The following is a 25,023-nucleotide window of genomic DNA, read 5'->3' as shown; positions in this document are numbered from 1 at the left end:
TAGCACAAGCAAGCTGGTCAGATATGACAATGTTTTTCTTGTTAAAACCTTAGGAACATTACAAGTAGTTGTAGCAGTATACGACTACTAACACTGAAGCTAATTTTTGATAATAATGTAATACTTATTCTGCCATGCAGGCGCAATGGGCTGCAGCAATTGCCCCGTCCCCCATGACTTCACCAAAGTGTGATGGGGTGTGTCTGTTACCCTCCGAGTCGGCTTCACTCTGGCTCTAAACACTTTGTTGTTGTCAGAACCTGCAGCCGTGTGATGGGGTGCCACTTTGGTTTTAGAAGTGGGGGGCACATAACCTGGCAGGGGGTCTGAGTGTTCTCCCCCAGAATTTGTTGGGGGCATCTAAGGCAGATTTTCTACATTGTTACACAATCCAAAATGCCATCTCTAATTTAGAACAAAAAGTAAGCAAAAATGCCCACAGTCATCAAGCTCGGTAAGAGATCATTATTAAATAGGTTTAAGTGATTAATAAGACTGAACTAGGTCAAAGGTAATTCAATAATAAATATTGTGTTGCACGTTTAACCAATAGACTAACAAATGAACAACTCTTGAAAAAATACAAAGACTTTTGATTGTCTTTCTTAACACATCCTCTATATCAAAATTCAGCCAGACGGACCAGCCAGCACACCGGATCCCTACCAGTCTAGTCAGTAACTCATCTCTCTCCCAACACAATTTTCTTCCTAGTTCCCACCTTGAATTTTTTTAATTCCCAAGGGAAAGGTTTGAACCCCCCCCCATACACCTCAAATATACTTTAACACACAAACAGCAAATTCTCTGTATAATTAATCTCACAGGCCTAATAGGACTGTAGAGATCTTTTTACCTGCACACAATATAGCAGGGTTGCCCCATCCTGTCCCTAGGGGTCCAACACCCTGTAACGCCCCAACCCAACAAACCCAACTCAGCTTTAGGATCTTAGTGAAACATTCATTATTGGTTTCTGGTGTGTTAGGCCAAGGCCAGAGTGACAACTCACAGGACAGCAGAGTCTCCAGTGTCAACATTTCTAAGCAAACAAAAACAGGGATAATCTGTAGACTTGCTGAGATAAAAGTACACACTCAATGCCAGAATTCAGCCAGCCTTCACAAGACCATAACATATGCAGGTATGTCCCCTTTTGTGTTTTACACCTCCAGCAGAGGAATGACATTTCAGAGTGCATGTAATTCAGTTTCACCGTCATATAGTATGTTCTATGGATGGTCTTCAACTGCAGTCGTTTATGTCTGAGGTGATATGAACATGACTGGGCATTCAAACACATCTGTATCCATTCATCATCATCAATAGCTTCTACCAGGTCTTTCTCACATTTTGGTTTGACATGTTTTGTGTCATCGGGAAAAGCCTCTATCAACCCATGATACAGTTTGGAAATCAACTTTTGGAGGTTTGTCAGACAAGAATAAAGTGTTTTATCTGCAAAACTTCACCTCAGCTCCGTCACAGCCTGGCCTTCCCTGGCTGCCTGACCCCTCTGAGACCCGTCACCATCTGATACTCCTAAGATGAGGCATGGCTAAGAATTACCTTGGTGTACATTTATACATTATATTACCCAAGAATAGAATCAATGGTTCAATAATTGAAATGAACATTATTCCCAGATCCCAAACTGTAGCTTTAGGCTTAAGATGCTGTCCTGTAGCTACAGTAGGTCTATCCATCAATTCAAGATGGAACTTTGTATCATTCATAATCCTGCTAAGACATGATGAGCGTAGTGCTGTGTACTGACTGTGCACTAGAGGGCTGCATTCCCGCTGGATGCCAGCAGGACCTACGGGTCCTGACAGAGATCATTGCGGCACGGTATCTTTGTCCCAAAGATCATTTGGAAACGGTCCTCTTTATAATTTGTGTGCGTTAGCCTACCTTTTTGTAATAAAAACACATCATTTTCACATTATTCACACACAGAATTCGCTGCTTCAACTTCAGTAGCCTACCTCTCCTAGTTGGGCCAGAGAGTTCGAGCGATTTAAGTTAGCAGGCTAAATGCCAGTGCTGTAACGTTTGCCAGCGGTGTCGATAGACAATAACGTTACAACCTGTCTGTATAATGTGATCATAAGACTTACGCTATTCTGAATTATAATAGGCGTGCATTAATGCTAGTTAATAAGTGACAAGGAACTGGCATGATAGCACTGACTGGCACTCGGGCTATGCTACATGAGCATGGAGGAAGGCCAGAATAATTGTGGCAGATTCATAATAAATCATTGAGGTTAATATTTAATGAGGACTGTTTAATGTTCTAGCTTTGTTTCCGGTATTTTATCCCCCAACAAAACAAGTGAAATCCTAACGACTAGCTTTACTGAGTTTAGTCCAGAATGAGGCTGAGCGATCAATCTCTGCTTTGACACAATGCATCAATGGAAGCAATGACTGGCAAGTCTAATAGCCCATAATATATCATAAGTCTCTGTTGTACCAGTGTTTGAATTTATATCTTGAGGTTCCAGACTTTTTTCCATCTACAGACTTGAAACAATTTTTCACTTTCTTTCAACACGTTTTTGGACACCCTTGCAGAAAGCAGGCGATGGCACAGAAACATGATTAATGGCATCTAATGAACCAAAGAAAGCCATTTCTGCCTGTGGTAGAAAAGCAGTGTGTTTGACAAAATCGGAATCGTCTGAATGGAATCAAACTCTTCCTCCCTGTGGTGTTCAAAGGGGACGCAGCAATGCACCTTGAACAGGTTGCGGCTGATTGTTTCCCAAACAGATTGCAAAATTTGGAAAATTGTGCGGTCTGTGTCAATGTGTAAGTCATTGGAAAGCCTGCAGTTAGATGAACACGGTAACGCAGTTACTCATGTCTCACAGAATAGCACTGCATGTACTTATAGCGCTGCATGTACTTATAGCACTGCATGTACTTATAGCACTGCATGAACCAGCATCAGCAATAAATGGCCCCTGTGGAAACACCAGAGACTGTCTGAATCTCATTGTGAAACATTGGCCGCCCCACCCAAGCCCCCATGCCCAGCAGCACAGACAGACCACAGTACAGTCACCATCCGGTAATGGTGCTACTTAACACAAGAGGTGAGGCCCAGTTAAGCTGCCCACCAGGCTAACCGTTAAAAGCCTGGCTCACCAGGCTGACCGTTAAAAGCCTGGCTCACCAAGTTGACCGTTAAAAGCCTGGATGACCAGGCTGACCGTTAAAAGCCTGGCTCACCAAGTTGACCGTTAAAAGCCTGGATGACCAGGCTGACCGTTAAAAGCCTGGCTCACCAGGTTGACCGTTAAAAGCCTGGCTCACCAGGCTGACCGTTAAAAGCCTGGCTCACAAGGCTGACCGTTAAAAGCCTGGCTCACCAGGCTGACCGTTAAAAGCCTGGCTCACAAGGCTGACCGTTAAAAGCCTGGCTCACCAGGCTGACCGTTAAAAGCCTGGCTCACAAGGCTGACCGTTAAAAGCCTGGCTCACCAGGCTGACCGTTAAAAGCCTGGCTCACAAGGCTGACCGTTAAAAGCCTGGCTCACCAAGTTGACCGTTAAAAGCCTGGCTCACCAGGCTGACCGTTAAAAGCCTGGCTCACAAGGCTGACCGTTAAAAGCCTGGCTCACCAGGCTGACCGTTAAAAGCCTGGCTCACCAGGCTGACCGTTAAAAGCCTGGCTCACCAGGCTGACCGTTAAAAGCCTGGCTCACCAAGTTGACCGTTAAAAGCCTGGCTCACCAGGCTGACCGTTAAAAGCCTGGCTCACCAGGCTGACCGTTAAAAGCCTGGCTCACCAGGCTGACCGTTAAAAGCCTGGCTCACCAGGCTGACCGTTAAAAGCCTGGCTCACCAGGCTGACCGTTAAAAGCCTGGCTCACCAAGTTGACCGTTAAAAGCCTGGCTCACCAGGCTGACCGTTAAAAGCCTGGCTCACCAAGTTGACCGTTAAAAGCCTGGCTCACCAAGTTGACCGTTAAAAGCCTGGCTCACCAGGCTGACCGTTAAAAGCCTGGCTCACCAGGCTGACCGTTAAAAGCCTGGCTCACCAGGCTGACCGTTAAAAGCATGGCTCACCAGGCTGACCGTTAAAAGCCTGGCTCACCAGGCTGACCGTTAAAAGCCTGGCTCACCAGGCTGACCGTTAAAAGCCTGGCTCAACAGGCTGACCGTTAAAAGCCTGGCTCACCAGGCTGACCGTTAAAAGCCTGGCTCACCAGGTTGACCGTTAAAAGCCTGGCTCACCAGGTTGACCGTTAAAAGCCTGGCTCACCAGGCTGACCGTTAAAAGCCTGGCTCACCAGGTTGACCGTTAAAAGCCTGGCTCACAAGGCTGACCGTTAAAAGCCTGGCTCACCAAGTTGACCGTTAAAAGCCTGGCTCACCAGGCTGACCGTTAAAAGCCTGGCTCACCAGGCTGACCGTTAAAAGCCTGGCTCACCAGGCTGACTGTTAAAAGCCTGGCCCACTGGCCCCAGGTTCTGTAATCCTGTAAATGCTCTAAGTGGCCCCCCATCGATCAGAGAAATAATTTCCCTCTGCAAGACGCTGTCTTCCTCACTCAGAGTGTGCATCCCAAATGGAACTATATAGGAAATAGGGTGCTATTTGGGACAAAACCGTACTCACTTAGACTCAGGCTCTCAATGCAAGATGGTAGATAGCAAGATCCATAAAACTAAATGTACCCTGTTAATAGGGACAAAAGTGCACAGTAATGCACAAACTAACAATACACATCTGGGATCATCAACTAGATTTAGCCGTGGGATGATTTTTTCTTGAGAGGGTGGTCAGGGGGCCGGGGACATGCTAATTGACCGCAAAGACCCCAAACAGATATACTATTTGACTAAAACATTTGCTTATGATATTTTTTGGTATTGAAAACAAAATTAAAATCAATTGGAGCTGATTTGCTGGTGTTTTTACAGTCTTTATTGTCCAAAAAATAAATAAAAAACATATATAAAACCACCCAAATTAGACAAGTGGACAGCCAGTTGGGGAACCCTGATATACATGATGTGTGTATGAAAGTCTCATCAGGGAACAATTGTTTTAGCCCTCAAGGTCAATATTTAGCTGACTGGCTAAATAGTTGGAAGCTTGGTATGTCATCCATTTTGTACCTACATGATGAGGAGGAGGAGATTCAGGATGAGAAGCAGGATGAGGAATAAGAACATCCTATCTCTGGCCCATAGACTGACTGATGATACAATGTCGCTACCTGGTGGACAATATATAATTTCAAAGGCTAAAGCACCAAATCTAAAATGCACCAAGTGGCAATTTATCAGACACATGATCAATAATCTATGGCAGCTTTTAGACAGGCAGTCAAACTCTGATATCATTTCCACTAATTGGTCTTTTGACCAATCACATCAGATCTTTTCACATCAACTCGCGCTTGAGCCTTTTACTTAAGGTTTTGGTCCACCAGCTTCAAACAGCTGTAAAAAACTATATGGTTTTGTATTGAAAACATATTTCACAGCAATTTAGATCATACAGTGATTCCCTACACTATTCAGTGCTTGTTTTCTCACAAAAACTGAAACTGAGCGAACAGAGTCGAACTTTAACAAGCCGGGAAATGACAAAGTGATTTCCACTATATAATATTACTGCAGATATATTATGGACATCTTCTGAAAATCCTATGTGTAGCACCTGAAGGAAATTGACACCTTTGCAGCCTGAATGGAGAATGTTTTATGTATGAACCGGTCCACGGGGGATACGAGTGTATAGCCAGCTGCATACCTGCCCTTCGGTAAGATGAAACGACTCAATATCCCCATCTGCCGGCCTTTGGGCTATGTTTACACAGATCAATTCTGATATTTTAACCAATTATTGGCAAAAGATCTAATCTGATTGGTTAAAATAACAATTATTGGCAAAAGATCAGAATTGAGCTGTCTGTGTAAACATGCTACAGACAGTTAGACAGACTACTTGGACTTCTAATGGCCCTTGTAGAAATATCATCAGATGCAGAGAGGTGGTCACATAGAAAATGGAAGAGAAGATCCATTCTTCTCTGTGAAATGGAAGAGAACATCCATTCATTTCTAACCAGTCTTATGTCACCCGAGACGTGGCGATACTTGGAAAGCCTAGGCCACAGAGGAAACATAATCTGCATCCCAAATTGCACCCTATTCCCTATATAGTGTACTACCTTTGTTTTGACCAGAGCCCTATGGAAATGTAATGCTCTAAATAGGGGAAAGGGTGTAATTTGGGACACAGACATGGTTACACAACCTAACGAACCTCGTTAATAAGCTGATATGAGCCTTTTGTCTGTTAGTACGATGCAAATACCGGACAGGATATGAACTGACTGAATCAGAGCTCCTCTTGCAACAGAAATCCAAGGATATCCATTGGAAAAGGATGTGTGAATAATATTTTGGACGCCATATCAAGTAGCCGTTTCGAGCAGATGACATAGAACAGGTTTTTTCTTCATGTGTGAAATGATATAGTTTAAGGCTCTAGCAGTGTGTCAGTCAAAGGCCTCTAGTGTCATGCCTCTACTCCATGGATGTGGCAGGTAGCTTAGTGGTTAGAAGGTTGCTGGATCGAATCCATGAGCTGACAAGGTAAAATTCTGTTGTTCTGCCCCTGAGCAAGGCAGTTAACCCAATGTTCACCAGGTGCTGAAGACATGGATGTTGATTAAGGCAGTCCCCTGCACCTCTCTGATTCAGAGAGAGGGTTGGGTTAAATGTGGAAGATTCATTTCAGTTGGACAACCTTTCCCCAAATGGCTCCCTATGTAGTGCACTCCTATGGGCCCTGGTTAAAAGTAGTGCACTGTTTAGGGAATAGGGGGCCATTTGAGATGCACACCATTCTCGTAAATCCCCCGTCAGTGGGGACCTATGGTTAACACAGCAAAGCCATTCTCTTAATTACAAAGCTGGATTTCTTGAAACACTATTAACAGGTCAGTTGTTACCAAGTCAAGTGATTATGATACAAGACAGCTGCGTCTATGTTCTCTACTCCAATGAAATATCAACCTATCCGGAATATAGAAACCGTAACACGGAACCCAAACCGGCTTCGCGCGTGCGCCATCGTGCATAAAATGTATTTTTTTAAAAACTGTAATTAGTAGTAAGCCTATTTCTCATTAAACCGTTTCACCTTAATTTTAAATAGCAAAATAATAGTGTTTACACAGGCAACCAATTCTGATATTTTCCCCACTAATTGGCCTTTTGACCAATCACATCAGATCTTTTTCAGAGCTGATCTGATTGCTCAAAAGATAAATTAGTGAAAAAATATCTAAATTGGGCTGCCTGTGTAAAAGCACCGGCTTCTGTTAGCTTCACATTCCAAGTCAGTCTTCATCCATACTACAATGGTGAATATTGATCATCCGCCTGCCACTAAATCTAGCAGGTTTGAAACTGCGCGTGCATGTCGCACATGGCTAGTCGAACGCAAACTCTTCATTGAGCCAATGCTGAAATACCAATACATGGGCGAGTCAGTGCTACATTTTAAATGGTTGCCGAAATCAAAATGAAAGAAAAGTTATCTTCACAGGCTATAGTGTGAAATAAGCTTTTTAGGAAGTGCCGTCTTTATTTGATTTCTTATTTTTAATGCTGACTTTTTGGTGTGCTTATCAATGCACAACCCCAAGCATATGTTTCTCACTCCTATCGATAAAATAATTGTATTAAGTCATAAGTGTTACTGTGCGTGTAGTTTAAAATGCATTATGTCATTAAAATGTGTACCATTTAACACACAAAAAACATTTGATTAACAACATATTTAATCAGTTGTCTTCCTCAAATTAAGGGGATGATGACGCAATCTTTGCAAGATTTCATTGGTCCTCAACTCGTGGCTCAGTCATTTAATCCAGGGTAAATGGAGTTAGCCGAGCAGGTTAGTTGTGAAGATTTGTTACCATAGAAATTGACCTGGCTAAAAGGTGTTGAACTCAGTTGACCAAAGTTACCTCGCTAACTTCTCAAACCTTCATAGGATAGCCCTCTGCTCGTCACTAGTTAAAATAGTCACAAAGTCAGATTCCACAGCCTACAAAAATGATATTTTTGGTCTTCCTTTCAGGAGAGGCATAAGGTTAGCAGCGTGGTTAAGGTTGGGTTTCAAATCAAATTTTAAGAAATAGGCGGTGTTTAGCCATAATTGTGACTTTGTGGCTGTGTTAACTACTGATGACCTGCAAAACTGCCTCCAGTACATGAGTCATCTCAATGAATGCCAACTTGCACTTTTTAAAGACATGGACTACATAAAAAAAAATAAGAATAGGCTTCACCAACAGTAGTTTTCCATTGATACAAGCTCTCGGGTAAATTACCACAGTAGATTTGCCGTGGTAAACAAGGAAATGCTTTTTTCAATTCTACGGGATGACATCTCCCTTAGTCTACTAAAACATAAGGATACATTTGTTCAGATGATAATACCCAGGGTATATTTGAACAAAGTTGGCAGCAATCAGGTCTAAAAGATAACCTCGACATCTGTTTTAAAGGTAGACTCTGCGAAATGACATTGCCACGAACAGCACAAGAGATATTGAGCTGAGCAAGATGCAGACTTCACTCTCACGGTCACACACTGTATCTGCGCATGTGCAGTGGGCTAAATCAGGGTCACAGAGTGTTTCTTGGTAGTCTTAAACAAATCTACTTTAAAACAAAAGTATACGCCTCACATGGTTACGGGCACCTGTACCATGTCAAATATAGTTTGCATCCCAATATTACATTTTGTATACATCACAGAAGGCTAAAATATAACAAAACCGTTTGACAGAAACACTGGATTTTCTGAATTAAGTTAATTAATTAAAAATTAATTATGAAAAACATTAACATTTCTTGTGGCTACTAGGTCATTTGATTGCAGGAAAGGGTTTTAAGGAGCAGTAAATTGTGGCCAATGATGGTTGTAATCAGCTGTGCGGGTTATTTTTAGCACTTATTGATGGTTTAACGTGAAATCACCTTGTGTTAGTACGCTGGCCAACACTCATTACAATACGTCCTCAGTGTTATATTGCAAGCTAGAGTATATTTTTCACCTAAACTCAGCAACAAAAAAAGAAACATCCCCTCACTGTCAACTGCATTTATTTTCAGCAAACTTAACATGTGTAAATATGTGTGAACATAAGATTCAACTTAGAAATAAACTGAACAAGTTCCACAGACATGTGACTAACAGAAATGGAATAATGTGTCCCTGAACAGGGGGGGGGGGGGGGTCAAAATCAAAAGTAACAGTCAGTATCTGGTGTGGCTACCAGCTGCATTAAGTACTGCAGTGCATCTCCTCATGGACTGCACCAGATTTGCCAGTTCTTGCTGTGAGATCTTACCCCACTCTTCCACCAAGGCACCTGCAAGTTGCCGAACATTTCTGGGGGGAATGGCCCTAGCCCTCACCCTCCGATCCAACAGGTCCCAGACGTGCTAAATGGGATTGAGATCCGGGCTCTTCGCTGGCCATGGCAGAACACTGACATTCCTGTCTTGCAGGAAATCACGCACAGAACGAGCAGTGTGGCTGATGGCATTGTCATGCTGGAGGGTCATGTCAGGATGAGCCTGCAGGAAGGGTACCACATGAGGGAGGAGGATGTCTTCCCTGTAACGCACAGCATTGAGATTGCCTGCAATGACAACAAGCTCAGTCCAATGATGCTGTGACACACCACCCCAGACCATGACGGACCCTCCACCTCAATCCCGTACATGTCTCTGTGTAACGCTCATTCCTTCAACGATAAACGCGAATCCGACCATCACCCTGGTGAGACAAAACCACGACTCTTCAGTGAAGAGCACTTTTTGCCAGTCCTGTCTGGTCCAGCAACAGTGGGTTTGTACCCATAGGCGACGTTGTTGCCCGTAATTTCTGGTGAGGACCTGCCTTACAACAGACCTACAAGCCCTCAGTCCAGTCTCTCTCAGCCTATTGCGGAAAGTCTGAGCACTGATGGAGGGATTCTGCGTTCCTGGTGTAACTCGGGCAGTTGTTGTTGCCATCCTGTACCTGTCCCGCAGGTGTGATATTCGGATGTACCGATCCTGTGCAGGTGTTGTTACACGTGATCTGCCACTGAGAGAGCGATCAGCTGTCCGTCCTTTCTCTCTGTAGCGCTCTCTTAAGCATCTCACAGTACGGACATTGCAGTTTATTGTCCTGGCCACATCTGTAGCATGCATAAGGCAAGTTTACGCAGATGAGCAGGGACCCTGGGCATCTTTCTTTTGGTGTTTTTCCAGAGTCAGTAGAAAGGCCTCTTAAGTGTCCTAGGTTTTCATAACTGTGACCTTAATTGCCTATCGTCTGTAAGCTGTTAGTGTCTTAACCGTTCCACAGGTGCATGTTCATTAATTGTTTATGGTTCATTGAACAAGCATGGAAAACAGTGTTTAAACCCTTTACAATGAAGATCTGTGAAGTTATTTGGATTTTTACTAATTATCTTTGAAAGACTGTTCCTTTTTCAGGACCCTTTTTTTTTGTTGCTGAGTTTATAATAACATTGAGAAAACATTGTTTTTAATAACAGTCTTGCTTACTTTATTATGGCGGTGCAACACACCAGATGATAGCGTACACAGGCAGCCCAATGCTGATCTTTTTCCCCACTTATTAGTGTTTTAACCAATCAGAACTTATTCAGATCTGATTGGTCAAAATACCAATTAGTGAAAGAAATATCAGAATTGGGCTGCCTGTGTAAATGCAGCCTTGGTCATGACAGCTGCTAGGTTCTCTGTTCTGAGAAGGGTCTGCAGATGTCCTCATATGTTCATCAGGTCTTCACCCATGAGAGGGTATAAACAGTATGAGACTGCTGGCAGCCAGCTGTGGATGCCTGAAACATTGAAAAGCAAATCGCAGCCTTCTGGGCCTAATCAGTGAACAAACCAGATTCACATTTCAAAATACAATATTTTATTTAAAAATAAAACTGAAATGTGCAACCCAGATCATACATGTGATTATCATCCTGATTCAAGTGTCTGACCATTCCACTGTCTGACAGAGTATAAAGCACTAGATGGACCAATGGAATGCACTATGATTCTCAAGAGACTGGGTATGTGTCCCAATTCCAAATGGCCCTCTACTGCTAGTAGTAACTATAGGGAATATGGAGCCATTTGGGACACATCCTGGGTCCATCGGTTTCACATAATGCTAACTGTGTGTCAATTAAAACCAGTGGACTCAGATACTCTCCCGGACCAGGGTGGATGCCACTGCGCTTTGTAACTTGTCGCGCGATGGACCAGGGCCCAGTTTCCCACTGAAACTTAGGCTTATGACCGTTTTAATCTAGCCCTACAACAGTCAAAGCTATAACATGCTTTTCACAAACCACCACAGAGTATGTTATGGCCTGTGTTGATACTGCCCTTCTCGGAGCAGCGTTCTGCCTTTCCAATCTTAACATTAGAATTACTGACGAGGGATCAGCTCCTAGAGAGATGTTATTTATTGTCTATGGCTACAAATATTGAGGCGGCTTATTCTAATGTTTACCCTATAAAAACGCACTAAATCAAGATTTGGCAAATATTAGACGGAAGGCTAGTCTACAATTAGCTATATATTCAAATACAGTATATTAGGTCTGTAGCCTATACTGTATTTATCTTTTAAAGTCAAGCAGAACGGCAAAAAAAAAAAGCATCTAACGACATTCTTAGCTGTTCTACAAGTGGCCTGATGTCGTGGGTAAATAAGTGTTAAAGAGCAGCTTTATTAAAACGGTGGTTTTGGGAAACAGCTTAAGAGATTTAACGATGCTCCTACGAAGGTCCTAATGATGAACGTAGCCTTAAGGTACTTTGGGGAAACCGGACCCTGAGCTACTCTGAATCTAGTCCCAATGAAAAGACTGAAGTTGTTTCCTCGACTTCACCACACACACACACACCTGCAAAGTGACACGTGCATAGATCTGTTAGCTATTTAAAAGAACTCACCCATCAGGCCAATGTCGTAACAAATCCTGGTGGTGAGAGGCCATATGTAGCATGCTTCTCAGAGTAGGAGTGCCAATTTAGGATCAATTTAGTGGTTCCATCCACAATGAGTAATATTGTGGAATGGGGCTGATTCTAGACTCTGAGAATCTTGATACAGCGGGAACAAGGGATAAAATATTGTCAGGGCAAGCAGACAGACATTGACATAAGAAGAACATCAACATCCCATTCATTCACATGCGAGTCTGTCTGACATGTGGCACATTTGACACAGGAGAAGCCCTAACCCTGACTCCTTTTGAGGCCTGTCAGTAGCCTGGTCCCAGACCTGTGTGCTTCAGCCAATTTCTCTAACTAGAGAAGTTGGCTAAAACCCAAACAAATCTGGGATCAGGCTAGCTGTTTTGAGGGTACGCAACATAAGCTGATGGGGACTGGATGGCATGTTCCGACACACTGCAGTCAAAAATGCACAAAGACTACCATATATCTAACGCTTGCTTGGTCCCAGATCCATTAGTGCTTTTGCAAACTCCATTGATGTCCTTGTCAAGCTAAAACAAGGAGGTGGTGTGATAGCACAAACAGACTGACACTCAGGCTACTTTAACTCTAAGGAGTCATTTCTGTCAGAATAAGGTGATACACTAACAAACGTAGCTGCAATTACTGACCTGCTCAGTTCGACATCTCAACACATACTTGAGATGTGTATACACAAAATGCTAAAATAATCTAATCAAAATGCTGCATCGACATGTGTACAATACTGGTATGAAACTTGAGCTTTGAACACTGATATTACCACGGTAGTGGTTGGTTGGCACTAGTGCCGAGCGATTACTGCATTTGAGGTCTGTATGGTTTCGGTTTGATTATTTTTTTTCCAATAATCACAGTTTTCAGTTGATACAATTTTAACATTAAATGCACTGTGGGTTAAATGTTAACAGAAAACAATTATTAAAATTCCCATTATTAGTAGTGACTGCCAATTTACTGCGTATCACTTAATTACTTAAAAATATTTCATTCTGTATATTACATTTGTTTTATTTGATGACTTTAATTCCAAATCTCCTCATCTCTAAAGAGCTGCTGCCTATGCTGTCTGACAAAAAAAAAACCCACTATTTTAGTAGTTCTTCAATGGAAATAAGGCATACTATCAATCACTTAGATAAATGCATTTTCAGGTAGATACCTCACGAAGCAACTGCTCTCTATCCCTCTTGATCATGCATTTCTCGGTCTAAGTGTCTGCCCCACACTAACCTAACATAGCAGGAGTAACGAAAAAAAAAACTGAAAAGTAGGATTATGCATAATGGTCATTGTAGTTAATTATCACGTTTTCTGCACTAAACTATGAATATTGGCCTTTTGGAAAATACGTCGCACAGATCGGGCTAGATTATATGGAATTCAAATAATTGAACCAAAGTTGGTCAATTAGCGGTTTAAAAAACAAAAAATAAACAACATTTTGGTTGATCGCTCAGCACTAGTTAGCACCCCATTTGTTTCCGGTGTGAATGAGTGCTAAGAAAAACAGATCCCAGCGACATTCGCTTGAGAAGTCAAATGCAATACGACTATTCCCAATAATACATTGGCTCCCACAGTCAAAGAAACAAGCACCACGAGGCTTGTACCCAGTGTGCATCCCAAACGGCACCCTATATAGGGCACTACTTTTGAACAGAACCCTCTGACCATGTATAATAAGCCCCGACGACAACTCACCAGGAAATAAAAAAAACACACCAAAAAGTAGTTAAAAATATCTTGAACATGCCATCCTGCACACATAGGCCTAAACCAAAACACATGTATTGTAACAGACTTCCACTCCTGTAACCAACATAGAATACCAGTGTTACTGATACTACCCGGTGTCCATTCACCATGATAAACCCCTTCCTTTCCCCAACCTAAGTAAGTTAACCTGACTACCATAAGTGAGTAGGTAAACACTGTTTGGTATAGGCCTCTGTATAGTAGGCATCAAAATAGACAGACAAATGAATACATGATTGATGAAACACTTCCGCACAGAACATTCAAGAGACCTAAATGTTAATCCAGGTCCTAATATGGCATTATGATATATAATCATGATATGTAGTGGTGATGGTGTGTCCATCGCTTCAAGTGGACACTTAGTATTCCAGTCTTAGAGGAGAAGTGTTCTTTCTGGCTGTGGTTCTACTGCAGTTTACTATCAGCTTGATCACATCCAGGTAGCAAAAAGTCCATGTGGTTTAGTAAGAGGGTCCAGTTAACAAGGACCTTATAATAGTGTGGTATTCATTACAGCACACCGTAGCAAAAACGTAATGGAAAGGAGCATTTCTAATTGGACAAGTTCTGGAAGTCCCTCCCTGTTTTGGTTTGTTTTCTTCTGTTTGGTGCTGAATGAACACAACCCAGGCGAGGTCAAGTTGATGTAGCAGGGAGAGACGCAACACTTGCTTCCCGTGCAGCCTTAAGCTCAAAATTGAACAATTTTGTTTTGTTTTTAAGAAGCCAATAGGGAGAGGCTGAGAACACCAGATAGGTGAGAACGGTAGTCAGTCAGTTCAACATCCAACGAGGGAGAAGGGGCTATCTTAGTCCCGCCCTCGAGGTCATCCACTCCAGGCCCTGGCATAAGCTGAAAATAAAAAATGATGAACAGTCTAAATTGCAGATCCCTTTTGAAGTTTCAGAAGAAGTAATGTTAAGAGGCGTATCACATAGGCTATAGAAAGGAATGGGACAGTGTTAAGGTTGTGTGTGTGTGTCCGCGTGATGCCAAGGCCCCTCTCACCCTTCTCCTGTGAGTGCGCAGCACGACTGGATGTGCCAGGGGTGGTCTTTGATGGAGCTGAGGGTGAGGTATTTGGAGATTTCCGCCGCCGACATGCAGTCCTTCATATCCTGCTTGTTGGCAAATATCAACAAAGCTGCCTTTCTTAGGTCCTGGGAAGAAAGAAGGGGCAAAGAGAACAATGCAACTTCCACTACAACATGTGTCCCAACTGGCACTCTATTCCCTTTTTAGTGCATTCATTTTGACTAGAGCCTTATGGCACTATATAGGGAAAAGGGCACAATTTGGGACGCAACCAAGCACAACGGAAACTTCCCCTAAACAATGTGACGGAGGGAACTAGGAATCACTCATGTGGACTTGTGAGACTAGCTCCTTTTTTTTTTGGCTAGCAAAAAAATAAAAAATCAATTACAGAGATAAGACAAGACTAGTTCTGTATGGTTTCCCACCAGTTTTATGTGCCAGCATGCGTGTGAATGAAGGTCAGAGTACTGGGGGGGTTAATATACGAACCTCATGAGCCAACATCTTATAGAGCTCCTCTTTAGAGATCACCAGCCTCTCTCGGTCTGTGCTGTCCACCACCAAGATGATAAACTGGGAATTACAGGAGACAGAAAATGCCAACTGAAATCACTTTATAAATCCTGCAAGAGGAAAGTAGACATTTCCAAAAACACGTACTTGCGTACTAAATAGTAGGCTTTTGAGGTGTGCGAAAATAGATAGTATGTGATATTTAGAAAAAAATGTATGCTTTAAAAATGCCAGGATGTCATACTCATTTCAGCTTTTCATCTAGGAGACTTCGTTGCACCCTTGAGGAAGAGAATAGTCTTTTCACACCCACCCGTGTTTGACAACAGCTAATAAGAATAGGGGTACTCTATTCTTGCGTGATTGTGCATTAGATCACGCCTTCTCAGGATAGATGAGTATTTATGTTTATTTGTTGCTTACTGCATACTTTTTCACTAAACAGTACGTTCTAAATAGTATGTACACTGAACAAAAATATAAAAGGTCAAACGTTGGTCCCATGTTTCATGAGCTGAAATAAAAGATCCCAGAAATTGAGCACAAATTGGTTTTACATCCCTGATGGTGAGCATTTCTCCTTTGCCAAGATAATCCACCTGCCAGTTTTTTTAAATTTAACTTGGCAAGGCAGTTAAGAACAAAATGTACAATGACTGCCTACCCAAGCCAAACCCAGATGCTGGGCCAATTGTGCCACCCTATGGAACTCCCAATCACGAACGGATGTGATACAGCCTGGATTCGAACCCGGGACTTTGGTAACGCCTCTTGCAAAGAGATGCAGTGTCTTAGACCACTGAGCCACTTAGGAGCCCAAAGATTTTGCATATCAAGAAGCTGATTAAACAGCATTATCATAACACATGTGCCCGTTGTGCTGGGGACAATAAAAGGCATCTCTAAAATGTGCAGTTGTCACACACAACTACACAAGAACATCTAATGCGATAGACCATATCACTGGACAGGAAATAGAAGGCATCAGCTGAATGTTAAGTGTTTCCTGTCTGTATTGTCTACTTGTTAAATGTTTGAAGTCTTGATTTGTAATTGTTTAATGTCTCATTAATTGGTCTTGGACCACAGGAAGATTAGCTAGCGTTATAGCGTTAGCTAATGGGGAGCCTAATAAAAATGACCCCCCCAAAAAATGGGGTTGTTATGGGCAGGCATAAGCTACAGGCAACGAACACAATTGCATTTTATCGATGCAGAGTGATAAGCGTGACGAGATCCTGAGGCCCATTGTCGTGCCATTCATCTGCCTCAATCACCATGTTTCAGCATGATAATGCACGGCCTCATGTCACAAGGATCTGTACACAATTCCTGGAAGCTGAAAATGTCCCAGTTCTGCCATGGCCTGTAAACTCAGACATGTCACACATTGAGCATGTTTGGGATGCTCTGGGTCGACATGTATGACAGCGAGTTCCAGTTCCAGCAACTTCACACATCCATTTAAGATGACTGGGACAACATTCCACAATCAACAGCCTGATCAACTCTATGCGAAGGAGATGTGTCGCGCTGCATGAGGTAAATGGTGGCCAGATACGGACTGGTTTTCTAAGCCACGGGCCTACCCTTTTCTTTTAAGGTATCTGTGACCAACAGATGCATCCCTCTATTCCCATTCACGTGAAATCCATAGATTAGGACCTAATTTATTTTGATTCGCTGACTTCGTTATGAACTCAGTAAAATCTTTGCAATTGTTGTATGTTGTGTTTATATTTTGTTCACTACAGTAACATTATTACAAAGTACGCAGTTTAAATAAGTACTAGGCAAGACAGATATTGGACACGGCCATTAGGTTTGTCACCAGCAAGACACTATGCTCGTACTCGTTGAGTGAACGAGAGGGATTTGGAATGATTGGCCACATGCGACTGGGAAGACAAGTACAGCAACAGACAAGTTACAGAGACAGAGCACAGATGGCTGGTGAAACAAGCTCATGACTTCCATAGAAGCCAATAGATTCAATAGGACACTTCATCTTTTCAGATGCCATTTAGAACAGGTACAGTGAAACATGGTGGGTGGATATTTCCGAGCGGAGACCCTCACAATTGGGCTTGCTCCGGGGCTGGTGGCTAGCATGCTAATGACTCATTGTGTATCGTTCAGAGAGCATAGCAGATGTGGATGCAGTGTTTGTGCTGAAGTGAGCATGTGAACAGAGCATAGCAGATGTCAGGTTCCAGAATTGGCAAGAGTGTGTCATACGGTTTGAAGAGTCCTACTGGGGGGGTTTTAAAACAGAGCTCCAATGAAGAGCCACATTCCTCATCCTCCTCTTCCCCTCACTCTTACCATAAGCTGCTGAGGCAAAACATGCCTTTCAGACAGGCCTCTGTCAGCGTGACCTTTGAACCCGGGGACGCCCCTTTGGTCCGTCTGTGCTCTGAACAAACACGGCAGCTGGGTAATACTTTTGTTCCCCTCTCTGACAGCATCTATTAGGGATTAGGAGCCCCACTATTTACAACACACACCACTGGACCTTGATGCACCATCTGTCTGCTACCACTAAAACGTACAGCACTGGCCACTGGGTGAGTAGAGTATGTTGGGGTGGTGGGTGTAACTTACCTCTGTGTTGGAGTAATAGGTGTTCCAGGAGGAGCGGAGAGACTCCTGTCCCCCGATGTCCCACATGAGGAAGTGGGTGTTCTTCACCACTATCTCCTCCACATTACTCCCGATGGTGGGCGAGGTATGGACCACCTCGTTCATCAGACTGAGGAGGAAGTTACAAAAACGTTGCAGTCATCTACCTCAGAGAGCAACAGTCATTAGTAGGATGGCCAGGAGTTTTCCCTAAACATAGAAAAACGCTTGAGTTTTAGTTGAAGATACATGGAGACAGTAGACATGGGGGGGGGGAAATTGTAGTAGTCCCGAGTGGAGCAGCGGTCTAAGGCACTGCATCGCAGGGTAAGAAGTGTCACTATAGTCCCTGGTTCTAATCCAGGCTGTATCACATCTAGATGTAATTTTGAGTCCCATAGGGCGGAGCACAATTGGTCCAGCGTCTGGCCGTCATTGTAAATAAGAATTTGCCTAGTTAAATAAAGGTTAAAACGTTTTTTTAAGTACTCACAATTGGTACAGTATGGTGGTCTTTCCAGCATTGTCCAACCCGACAATAATCACCTTGTGTTCTGCAACAAAGAAAGTGTGCACAGGTTACAGTTTCCCTTCCAAAGATACACTACCTTCTTGCCACACTAAGATTAAAGGAGGGGAAGCTGATCCTAGATCTGTACCTACGGGAAACTTCACACCAGAGCCATTTTCAAAGCTAATTAGCCTACCTCTTCAAGCAAATTCTCTCTTAGCTTAGCTCCTAGCTTTAGCTGGCTTAACACAAGTGCAAGTAGCCCACCCCCCAAAAATCACCATACAGGGTCTTTAGCTTCTGTGTTGCTTTAGGGCCTTTAACACTCCACTGTCATACAGAAGTGGCTGGCAGACCAAAGCCTGAATCAAAGTTGGCACGTCTGTGTTAGAATATCCCCCATAGGGGACTTCACCTTTGAAGCCCATGGGCGACAAGGAGGAAGGTAGTACTATCAGAAGGCTGATGACTTTGACAGGCTTTGGCACACAACAGATGATGTCGTCAGATGTTCCACAGCTATTGCTTCCTGAGAGGATAGCTACCTTGTTGTGGATGTGGGTTGGCCCGGCCAAAAAAAGCTCACAGAGAGAGTTGAGACTTTATTACATGCAAGGAACACTATCCAACATTTCCATATCCATGGACTGGTGTGAACTCTATATTTTCCATTCAAACAAAATCAAACGTTTTCAATATGACAAACACCATGATGGAAGTGGTCCAGAATGCACATTCCACAAGCATCCATCCTAGTAGTAATCTCACTACCATTAACTCTGTTGATGTGAGTGAAACTGGTAGAGTTCTAAGCCCCCGAAATGGTAAATTCTGACTTGTCTCTCGGATCTGATATAAAATTGCCATGGATCTGTGCAATTAAAATTTATTTGTCATCTGGACCAGTCCTCTTAAATGTAATGTGCGTGAGACAGACAAGAACCGCACAAGCTTTATTGTTGTCAGCCAACTGCAACTCAAAAACGTATAGCTTCTGCCCAGCTGAAAGTGATTCCGGCTGCTCGCCTCACGTCCGCCTGCTGCTGAGAGAGAGCGAGAAAGAAAAAATGTCCTCAGGGACAAGTTTAATATTGTAGTGGAGAAAGATGAGAAGGTTGGCACGGCCAAATGGAACTCACTATTCAGGTTTGATGCAGTTTTCTAACCTATTTGTTTTGGTACCCATTATCATTTGTTTTATTATTTTTGTATATTATTATTAGCCTATTTAATAACATAAACCAGTTCTTGAAATATGCAAAAATTTTATCATTTTGTTGCCCAAATTAAATTCTGTATTTTGTTCTCTGTATTTAGGTTATAAGTAGGCCTGTTATAAAATAACATTTGCCTATTGCTGTCATTTGTTGGGTAGGCCTACAGTAGGCACTCACATTTATTGGTAATTACTGCAATATAGGCCTGTTCAAGGTTTAAACCAGTTATTTAAATGTTTTGTATGATTCTGTTCAGCCATTTTCTTTGGCCAAATTTAGAGTAATGTTACATTTGCTGCAATATAACATAATTATCAGAAGGCCTAGGGCTACACGCACTCAAACCATGAAAAGGAAAAAACAAAAAAAGGGCAAGATGCAAAACTCAATTTAATGCTGCAATATAATAACCTGTTTGTATTTTCCCTGTAAACAATGACTTGACTTACCTTTATTAGGGTAATATCAAAATTAACTTCTGTGAAGGTTTGGTATGCCTAGCTATTAGGCTTAGCTAATGGGGCACCAGGTAACCTAGTGGTTAGAGTGTTGGGCCAGTAACCGGAAGGTTGCAGGATCGAATCCCCGAGCATTTAACTAAGGGGTTGTGTTAAATGCGGAAGATACATTCAGTTGGACAACTGCGAACCAGCGACACTTTATACACTGCTCAAAAAAATAAAGGGAACACTAAAATAACACATCCTAGATCTGAATGAATGAAATATTCTTATTAAATACTTTTTTCTTTACATAGTTGAATGTGCTGACAACAAAAATCACACAAAAATGATCAATGGAAATCAAATGTATCAACCCATGGAGGTCTGGATTTGGAGTCGCACTCAAAATTAAAGTGGAAAACCACACTACAGGCTGATCCAACTTTGATGTAATGTCCTTACAACAAGTCAAAATGAGGCACAGTAGTGTGTGTGGCCTCCACGTGCCTGTATGACCTCCCTCCAACGCCTGGGCATGCTACTGATGAGGTGGCGGATGGTCTCCTGAGGGATCTCCTCCCAGACCTGGACTAAAGCATCCGCCAACTCCTGGACAGTCTGTGGTGCAACGTGGCGTTGGTGGAATGAGCGAGACATGATGTCCCAGATGTGCTCAATTGGATTCAGGTCTGGGGAACGGGCGGGCCAGTCCATAGCATCAATGCCTTCTTCTTGCAGGAACTGCTGACACACTCCAGCTACATGAGGTCTAGCATTGTCTTGCATTAGGAGGAACCCAGGGCCAACCGCACCAGCATATGGTCTCACAAGGGGTCTGAGGATCTCATCTCGGTACCTAATGGCAGTCAGGCTACCTCTGGCGAGCACATGGAGGGCTGTGCGGCCCCCCAAAAAAATGCCACCCCACACCATGACTGACCCGTCGCCAAACCAGTCATGCTGGAGGATGCTGCAGGCAGCAGAACGTTCTCCACGGTGTCTCCAGACTGTCACATGCTCTGGACACTACGCTGACAGACACAGCAAACCTTCTTGCCACAGCTCGCATTGATGTGCCATCCTGGATGAACTGCACTACCTGAGCCACTTGTGTGGGTTGTAGACTCCGTCTCATGCTACCACTAGAGTGAAAGCACCGCCAGCATTCAAAAGTGACCAAAACATCAGCCAGGAAGCATAGGAACTGAGAAGTGGTCTGTGGTTATCACCTGCAGAACCACTCCTTTATTGGGGGTGTCTTGCTAATTGCCTAAAATGTCCACCTGTTGTCTATTCCATTTGCACAACAGCATGTGAAATTTGTCAATCAGTGTTGCTTCCTAAGTGGACAGTTTGATTTCACAGAAGTGTGATTGACTTGGAGTTACATTGTGTTGTTTAAGTGTTCCCTTTATGTTTTTGAGCAGTGTATTTCTTATAGCTCTTCCTTTATACTTATTTTTTTAAATAAATGGACACCTATGCCTTCCTTTATACTTTTTTATAATATATACATATATATATATCATACTGATGCATTTAGCGCTCAAATCTCCTACATCTGAAACGTGAGGTGGACAATTGTTTTCAGAAAGTAGAAACTAATCAAATAGGCTATAAAGTTTTTAATATGCTACACATTGAAACAACAAATCTATATATTTTCAGTTTAAGGGCAAGTAACTGGATCATTTGGCCAAGTTAGCTCGTTTATTGATGTCGCTGGCAGCGCCCAGCTTGGGGTTCTCTCGCTCCCTCTTTCTACTCTCGGACCTAAATGAGCACTGGTCTGTTTTTCCACCGGTCTTTTCGTAACAGGTCCGACTGTCCTCGAGTCCATTCGGAACGGGTCTATTTTTATTTATTTATGCATATCAGGTCAGGTGGAAATGCCATGGATCCATTTCGGAAGAACTTTTTTGACCTGTTAAAGTCCTCTAGTCTAAAACACTGGAGGCTGGGATTAGCAATTCACTGGTCCTCTTCTGTCTCACTGAGGGATTAGGCCAATGGGATACACAATTCCACAGGATTACTTTAGGGCCCAACATTGCGGGACAGTAGTATGAGAGTTGTTCTACTATAGATTACCTCCATTGGTATACAGATCTGGGACCAGGCTAGCATGAGTGCCAGTCTGTTTGTGCTATCATCATGCCAACTCCTTGTCCCTCATTGTCATGTTTGGCTTGACAATGAGAAATGTAGTTGGGAAGAGCACAAACAGATATGGGACCAGGTTTAAGGGGGAGGGAGGTAACCTAGAGGTTAGAGCATTTGGCCAGTAACTGAAAGGTTGCTAGATCGAATCCCCGAGCAGACACGGTATAAATCTGTCGTTCTGTTTCTAAACAAGGCAGTTAACCCCCTGTTCCTAGGCCGTCATTGTAAATAAACATTTGTTCTTAAAAGACTTGCCTATTTTTTTTATTTTTTTTTAAAGGCTCTGCCCAATTCCATTATATTGACATGTTCTTTCTCTGCAGGATTGAAAAGACAGGAAAGGGCCATTACAACACGTCTTTGTTATCCATTTAGCCCTATAAAACTCCAAACCGACTTCCACATCCTTCCAAAGTTGTCCCGTGTGTCCATTTCTCAAAGTCAACAGAAACAGTAGCCTAAACAGCAAGTCCGAAATTGGACCACAGACTGCACATTATTCATCTCAAACATGTGGCTATTTGAGTGTTACCGTTACATCTAACAGTATCCTTAGCTGGCTGATTCTGTGAACATCTACCACCATTATATTATGTTGCCCACGGTAACTACCTAAAATTGAGCTACAATAAATAAATAGTTAGCCAACTAACTAGACCACTACTATGTGTTGTTTTGCATGCAGCCATTGTCAAGGAATAACGTTAACTACACATCGGGACGAAGAACAGCTGGCAACCAAAAACGTTAGCTAGCCAACTAACTAACTAACGTTACTGATGAAGGCCCCATATTATTGCGTGTATACTAGCTAACGTACTAGTTAGCTACTAGCAAGCTAAAAATGTTAGCTGGTAGATAAGTACTCACCTTGATTGCAAAAGAAACTCCACAGTTTGGCAAATATAAGACCCATGTCGTTAGTGGTTTAAACTGCAAAGAGTGGACAGTCGACGTATCCAGGGCTAACTAACGTCGTTAGCTGGCACAACAAGCCCCCGTTAGTAGTTCTGAAATGAATAACCAGGTCCACAACAAGCCACGTAAATTAACTCGCTAGCTCCACAACAAAACTCTAGTTGAGAAATGATTAGCTAACTAGCTACCTTTCTTTACTATCCGAGGTACCAGACTCAGTTATTTTGTATATGGGCTAACGTTAACTAGCATCAGAGTCACTACTATCCGTTATGGCCAAATACGTTGACACAACACTCTTTCCTGATGGTGCCTTTGGAATTCTGTGAGCTAACGGCCCGGAGCTAAATTAGCTAGCTAAGGGTTTAACATTAACCACTTCAAGTCGACTCGTTTCCAGCTGCTAGCTAGCCAACTCTACAGTGAGAACCTTATATACACGAAGTTTTCCTTAATCCGAGATCTGGCTGTGTGTTCTAGCCTCTTCAAATTGACTGTTTGTGTAAACCCAGATGCAGTGTATTTCAAATGCCACCCCCGGCCTAAGTGTCAGGTTACAATTGATGACGTTGACGCTAGGGGCTCAATAATTGGTTGAAAATTTACAGGATTATTTTTCATTTAAAAAAACCTGAATAAAATGTTTATTTATATATTCAGGAGTATTTTTTTTAACAACAAGCGTGGGGGTTACTGTCGCCGGGACTGGCCGCGTTGTTGTTAAGAGTGAGCTATTGTGACATCAACTGTGTGACAAAGTTGTGCCAGATGACATCATGTCTGACATATATATGTATATGTATATATAGACATTTTGATGGACAAATCAATCAAACGGGTCCACCACCTCACCGGAACAACTTTCTATATTCACACTCCTGGTAGGTTCTACATTTGATTGACTTCAGTGATAATCCAACCAGAACTGGGTTGAAACACTGTTTGAAATCAGGCCAATGGAACAGTCCTAAAATGACAAACCCCGCCTAATTTGGCACTCCAGGTAGGCTAAAGCAAACAGTCATAGTAATAATAATAAATAGGTGGGTGTTTACATCTGTCCTACTTCATGTGTGTATTAAACATGTGTGAATTATATTTTTTTGTGTGCATATGGCTCAGAGAGTGGTGTTCAGTGTTACTTTGCAAAGTATTTGAAAGATTTAAAATAGTATTTGAACCCAGGACTGAATTCAACAGAATAGGTTATGGTGAGAAAAAAGTGTGTAAATGGTCTTCGATGTGAACAGTGAAAAATAGTATCAAAGTTCAAGTATGAGCTTGAACTTTCTTTCAATTGGTTTGTTTTACCCTAGAATAGGCTGAATATAATTGTTTTCACCATATTGCTTAGGCAATCAAATCCTTTCAGACCTACACAATTTTATGGGGCCTAGTGGCTCTTGGTTTGTCTCTGTTCTGGACAGGGCTTACATATATCTATTACAATGGCAAGGTGGCTTATTGGTGCACTTGCAAATCACACTATTTTCTCATAAAGGTTATCACAAACATCCCAAAATAAAATGTTAGGACTGTCTGACTGTTTCAGAACAAGGGGCTGAGAATGAAGAGGAAGTGCAGGTTCAATGTGGACAGGGGCGAACGCCCAACCAAAAAACGGTCCAGCCAGCAGGCCATAACCAAAATGGTTTCCTTGGTGCTCCCTTGTCCTCAATTGACACAGAGCACTCTCCAGAAACTGCAGATTGAGAGTGAGGCTGACCCTGACTGGCCCACTCCTATGGAGACCAGGGCAATTTCAAAG

The 25,023-nt window shown here is 42.7% G+C and overlaps 1 protein-coding gene across 2 annotated transcripts; it reads right to left on the bottom strand.

Annotated features, from left to right (window-relative positions):
* Positions 1 to 10,969: 10,969 nt before the first annotated feature.
* Positions 10,970 to 23,813, bottom strand: arl8 (ADP-ribosylation factor-like 8). Of its 2 annotated transcripts, XM_021562988.2 has the most exons (7): positions 23,444 to 23,813; positions 23,208 to 23,347; positions 18,497 to 18,557; positions 17,986 to 18,133; positions 15,358 to 15,441; positions 14,839 to 14,990; positions 10,970 to 14,682 (listed from the first exon to the last, which is right to left on the bottom strand). In XM_021562988.2, the coding sequence occupies exons 2-7, from the start codon at positions 23,251 to 23,253 to the stop codon at positions 14,634 to 14,636; spliced, it is 540 nt and encodes a 179-aa protein (XP_021418663.1). In that variant the 5' UTR covers positions 23,254 to 23,347; positions 23,444 to 23,813; the 3' UTR covers positions 10,970 to 14,633. The 2 variants fall into 2 exon arrangements, with proteins under 2 accessions (XP_021418663.1, XP_021418662.1); XM_021562987.2 differs by having other exon boundaries at positions 23,208 to 23,813.
* Between the last annotated feature and the right edge of the window lie 1,210 nt (positions 23,814 to 25,023).

The sequence above is a fragment of the Oncorhynchus mykiss genome, chromosome 15, assembly GCF_013265735.2.
Source record: "Oncorhynchus mykiss isolate Arlee chromosome 15, USDA_OmykA_1.1, whole genome shotgun sequence".
In the NCBI taxonomy this organism is placed as follows: domain Eukaryota; kingdom Metazoa; phylum Chordata; class Actinopteri; order Salmoniformes; family Salmonidae; genus Oncorhynchus; species Oncorhynchus mykiss.
This window is presented reverse-complemented; position numbering and strand designations above follow the sequence as displayed.